Source organism: Piliocolobus tephrosceles, chromosome 15, assembly GCF_002776525.5.
Source record: "Piliocolobus tephrosceles isolate RC106 chromosome 15, ASM277652v3, whole genome shotgun sequence".
Classification (NCBI taxonomy): Eukaryota; Metazoa; Chordata; class Mammalia; order Primates; family Cercopithecidae; genus Piliocolobus; species Piliocolobus tephrosceles.
This window is the reverse complement of record NC_045448.1, coordinates 32,649,166-32,654,897: the sequence shown is the minus strand read 5'-3', so window position 1 is coordinate 32,654,897 and position 5,732 is coordinate 32,649,166. Positions and strand designations below refer to the sequence as shown.

The following is a 5,732-nucleotide window of genomic DNA, read 5'->3' as shown; positions in this document are numbered from 1 at the left end:
TCAAAAAAAAAAAAAAAAAAAGAAAAAAATTTTGGTCTACAGTATCCAATATTATAGCCATGAGCCACACATGGTTTAAATTTACATTAGTTAAAATTAATAAAATTCATAATTCAGTTCCTTAGTCACACTATCCATATTTCAAGTGCTCATAGTTTATAGTGTGGCTACTGGCTGCCATCTGGGCAATGAAGATAGAGAGCACTACTATCTCCACAGAAAATTATCCTGAACAGTGTTGGTTTAGGTTCTGATCAGACGTCTGTAAGTTTTTCTTGCATTCCCTTTAACAGCTCTGACATTGCAAGATGTATAGAAAACTGACTTTATACAAAAGAAAAGTGATGATATAAAGTTGTTGCTAACCTTTTACCGATCCCATACCACCAAATGCTAGAACAACAACAACAACAAAACATAGACATTTTAGTGAAACCTCTATTTTTCAGTCTTGCTGTGATGTGAGACAGGGATAGGCAAACTTTTTCTAAAGGGACAGCTAGGAAACATTTTAGGCTTTGCATATCACGTTTGTTTTTTTCCAACCCTTTAAAAATGTAAAAACCATTAATTCTTAGCCACTTAGTTAGCCTGCCAGTTATAATGTGCCAAACCCTTAATTAGGACCTAAATAGGTACAGATTCAACTCTAGCAAATAACAGCCGGGGAATCCTGGAGTTTCATTCTGAAGAGAAAGTATTAGGAGCCACTTTTTTCCCCACAACCCCTAGGCCTTTCCTTAAAAAGAAGATTCTTTGAGAAAAAGAAAAAAAAACATCAAACATACAAGCCTATGGTAGCAAAAATACAAAACTCCAGATGCAATGCAAAGAATAAGCAGCATTAGAGAAAAAACATAACAAGAGAGCTGGTTTGCAATCAGAAGTTTGGAAATTTGGAGAAAACAGCCTTAATAAACTGTCCTAATCAAAAAACAAAATCCATAAGGTGAACTGAGAATACACTTTAACTTTCAAATGTCTGAAAATGAGTCAACTGAAATGGCTCTTTTTAGCTTTATGTGACAAGATAGAAATCTGATCTATCAGTGAATAACGCATTTGGGTGAATGTGTTGTTTTAATGGGGACCACAAGGCTAGTTGCTATGAGAATGCACACGTATCACAAAGAAATAAGAATCTGGCTGGGCAGAGTGACTCATGCCTATAATCCCCACACTTAGTGAGGCAGAGGTGAGAGGATGCTTGAGCCCGGGAGTTCGAGACCAGCTTGAGCAACATATCAAGACACCATCTCCACAAAAAGGAACTAAAGAAAAAAAAAAAAAGAATGACACTGAAGGAACATAACTACTAGTAAACTAAGAAAATGAAATGGAGGCTGGGCGAAGTGGCTCACGCCTGTAATCCCAGTACTTTGGGAGGCTGAGGTAGGCAGATCACCTGAGGTCAGGAGTTCAAGACCAGCCTGGCCAACATGGTAAAACCCCATCTCTACTAAACATACAAAAAGAATTAGCCAGGTGTGACGCAGGCCTGTAAACCCAGCTACATGGGAACCTGAGGAAAGAGAATCACTTGAACTTGGGAGGCAGAGGTTGCAGTGAGCCGAGATCACGCCTCTGCACTCCAGCCTGGGCAACAGAGTGATACTCCATCCAAAAAAAAAAAAAAGAAAAGAAAATGAATAATATTAATTTTCAAAATAAAATGAAAAGCCTGTAGTAGCATTCTTTTGCAAACTCCTTATGAATATGGGTTATTCTTTATTCATCTTCAGAACCTCCACATCTACTATAATAGTTTATTTGTTTTAGGACTAAATGAAGCTATTTCCTAGAAATAATGGTAAAATAAAATTGCATGTATTTATAAGATAATTAAAGCTTGACATGGTTGCCACAGATAGTAGACGAAAGACAGAGGTATCAAATTTATAACAGTGAAATATAAGCCACTGAAAAGCTTAGGTTTCCCTGCTGTACTTGACCCTATAAAATTACACAAACTTTAACGGAAGAAGGTAAACCAAGGGCTTCATAACAAAAACATTACTTCACTGAGTTCTATAAAGATAATAATCTAAAACATAATAAATAGTTACAAATTAGCACCCAGCTATGCAGAAATAACAAGATTGAAAGTATGTTTTTTGGTATTTTTTTTTGAGACAGAGTCTCGCTCTGTCGCCCAGGCTAGAGTGCAATGGCACGATTATCGGCTCACTGCAACCTCCGCCTCCCAGGTTTAAGCGATTCTTTGGCCTCAGCCTCCCTAGCAGCTGGGATCACAGGTGCACGCACGCCACCATGCCCAACTAATTTTTGTATTTTTGTATAGACGGGGTTTCACCATGTTGGCCAGGCTGTTCTTAAACTCCTGACCTCATGTGATCTACCCACCTCGGCCTCCCAAAGTTCTGGGATTTCAGGCATGAGGCACCGCACCCAGCCTGAAAGTATGTTTTTAAGTTAAAAGGAAATAAGGTCTGAAGTTTTGCCGGTGGGTAAACCCAACAAGACCTAAGCATTTGGGAGCTCATGGGAGTGGGTTAGCAGTTAACACCCAAATATGTGTCAGTCTCATATATGAAACCATTTTATCCTGCACCACTTTACTTTTTCATTCTGGACAAGAGTTTTTACATAGATTACTTGGTACATCATGAGTCTTGAGTAAATGTAAGGCAAGGTTTCTCAACTGCTAAAATCAGTGCCTTACCCTGTCAAGGTGCTATTAAATGTATTCAGTCTGGGCCGGGCGCGGTGGCTCAAGCCTGTAATCCCAGCACTTTGGGAGGCCGAGACGGGCGGATCACAAGGTCAGGAGATCAAGACCATCCTGGCGAACACGGTGAAACCCCGTCTCTACTAAAAAATACAAAAAACTAGCCGGGCGAAGTGGCGGGTGTCTGTAGTCCCAGCTACTCGGGAGGCTGAGGCGGGAGAATGGCGTAAACCCGGGAGGTGGAGCTTGCAGTGAGCTGAGATCCGGCCACTGTACTCCAGCCTGGGCGACAGAGCGAGACTCCGTCTCAAAAAAAAAAAAAAAAAAAAAATGTATTCAGTCTGTTCCTCTATAAAAATTTCAAATAAAATTCTACCTTTCCATTGTGTCCAAATCTGTTGAGTAATCCAGGAACGTTACTACCCGCTTCTCCAGGTAGCTATCAATCTTTTCTTCAGCGGTTGTTGCTGAATTAAAAATATTTTGAGTCACTGAATTTAAGAATATGGCTTCATAGTTCCCTTCCAGCAGCAATTGTAGGAAAGATCCACTCTCTGTAACATAAAAAATTAGGGCAGTAATCCGAAAAAATTTTTTTTCATACCGTAAAGGATAACATTATTAGGTAAATCTACCATTTCAGTGTGCGAAAACAATCTATAGACTTAAAATGCTTACGTATGTCAATCACAAGGCACTCAGTAAATCCCCATCATTCTACAAACATTTTCTCTCCTAGAATTAGCAGCTCACTTATACTATGAGCCCCAAAGTGGAAGTCAGCCCCAGAAATAATATTGCTCATTAATAGGTATTTACTCTTTTGCTGGGAAATTCACAAAGATTCCTACTGACAACAGAAAAGTTTCCTTAGTCGAGGTTCTAAGACTTTTCACAATCTGGCCCCTTCTACCTCCATTATTTTCTCTTCATGAAAAGTCACTCCAAGAACATTATTTCCCTAATGTCCCATGCATATTCCTGACTCCACACTTTGCACTTGTGATTTTGCCTGTTGAACTCTTCTCCACTTATTAGTTTTTCCCTTTAATCCAAAATCAGCTCAAGTCTGACTTCTTCTAGGAAACTTTTCCAGACCACCAAACTTCAAACTTCCTGTCACTGAAAGCACCTGTGTCACACGAGTGCCCCCACACACACATTAACACAAAGTACTTTACACACTACACTATTCGTTATTACTCTTCTGGGTCCAGCCTAAATCCCACAACCAGACGTGCCAGTAAACGTGCCTTTTACTCTTTTATCTCTCTGGTAAATATTCATTGCTCACAAGAATTAATCCTTGCTGCTTACGCCGTTGCGTGGTGGCTCATGGCTATTATCCCAGCACTTTGGGAGGCCGAGGCAGGTGGATCACCTGAGGTTGGGAGTTCCAGACCAGCCTGACCAACAGGGTGAAAGCCGTCTCTACTAAAAATACAAACTTAGCCGGGCATGGTGGTGCATGCCTGTAGTCCCAGCGACTTGGGAGGCTGAGGCAGGAGAATCGCTTGAACCACGGAGGCAGAGGTTGCAGTGAGCCGAGATGGCACCACTGCACTCTAGCCAGAGCAACAAGAAGGAGACTCCATCTCAGAAAAAAAAAAAAAAAAACTTTGCTGCCTCCTTTTAGCTTCTCTGCTTACCAACTGTGTGACCTTAAACAAATTACCTAACCAGACCCGGGCGCGGTGGCTCAGGCCTGTAATCCCTGCACTTTGGGAGGCTGAGGCGGGCTAATCATCTGAGGTCAGGAGTTCGAGACCAGCTAGGCCAATGGGGTGAAATCTCAACTCTACTAAAAATACAAAATTAGCTGGGCGTGGTGACGCGCGCCGTAATCCCAGCTACTCTGGAGGCTGAGGCAGGAGAATCACTTGAACCCGGGAGGCAGAGGTTGCAGCGAGCTGAGATCGTGCCACTGCACTCCAGCCAGGGCAAAAATAAAAACTCCATCTCAAAAAAATTAAATAATAATAAATAGATAATAAATAAATACATAAATAGATAAAAATAAAATAAAATTACTTAACCAAACTGTATTTACAGGTCTTCACCACAAGTGGGATTAAAACGGTATCTGCCTTAAGTATCTACTATAAGCATTAAATGACTGAGTACATGTTAAGGGCTTAGAAAAATAACTGGCATTGCCATTGTTATTATTACTGAACCTGGGCGGTAAGAAGTTTTGGGCAGAGCGTGAGGTCCACGCCCACGATGTCAAAGACTCAACGACTCAAAGCCTCAAAGAATCAGCTAGATTTTGTTAGCAAAAAACGAAGGGAGGGATGAGAATCAGTCGCTGCCATCCCTTTTCCTCACAGTTCCCACGATAGCCTAAGACCCTGGTAGGTGCGCCTCTCACCTGAACCGACGAACCCCTCCTGTTTCCATTGCTGCCGCTCTGCCTCAGTGGGGAATCCCCTCAGAATTGCCAGCTCCGGGGTCCACATCACCCCAGACACAGCTGCAGCCAAAATAGGCTCCCACGAGGGCCACACTGGAGTCAACAAAAGAAAGTGAAAAGTGGAGAGTCCAAAGACGCTGAAATCTAGTGGGGACAGTTACAGTAAATACACCCGCGGCCCTAGAACTCCATGTGCGGATACCACCACAATGAGGCGGCCATAACAGCAGCGCGGGGCACCTTGGGAAAAACACGCACGCTCTCTGGTCCGGCTTCCGCCTAGGAGACAAACCCGAGCTTAGGTACGGAGCCTGTCGCGTGGGTATGCCCCACCCCGGGGCAGGCAATAGGAGGAGTTGAGGGCGCGGTCGCGCTCAGCCCCGCCCCCAATGGGACCGCTTCCAAGAACTGTAAACGTGGAAGTGAGTATGCCTCCCACTGAGGGCTAGGGTTCAAATGCAACTCAAAACGGACGTCTTAGCCAAAGCAGTTTGATTGCAAGGGCTAGACTTGTGATTCTGAAACTATTTTGGGTCTGAACGCTCTTGACAACCCGATGAAAACCACAGTCCTTCACGCAGAGTGCAGGTGGGCTCTTGCTCTCACGGTTAGAGTACCCTGTCAGGGAAT

The 5,732-nt window shown here is 42.9% G+C and overlaps 1 protein-coding gene across 4 annotated transcripts in view; it reads right to left on the bottom strand.

Annotated features, from left to right (window-relative positions):
• The window catches only part of TTC27 (tetratricopeptide repeat domain 27), a 191,910-nt gene extending 186,487 nt beyond the window's left edge, over positions 1 to 5,423 (bottom strand). For all 4 annotated transcript variants that reach the window (XR_002732440.1, XM_023216383.1, XM_023216384.2 and 1 more), the window contains exons 1-2: positions 5,061 to 5,423; positions 3,066 to 3,243 (exon numbers count right to left, since the gene is read on the bottom strand). Coding sequence is in view for 3 of the 4 variants with exons in the window: in XM_023216383.1 (XP_023072151.1) it covers positions 3,066 to 3,243; positions 5,061 to 5,148 (266 nt within the window). In the remaining variant the exon portion in view is untranslated. The remainder of the gene's footprint in view (positions 1 to 3,065; positions 3,244 to 5,060) is intronic.
• Positions 5,424 to 5,732: the final 309 nt, after the last annotated feature.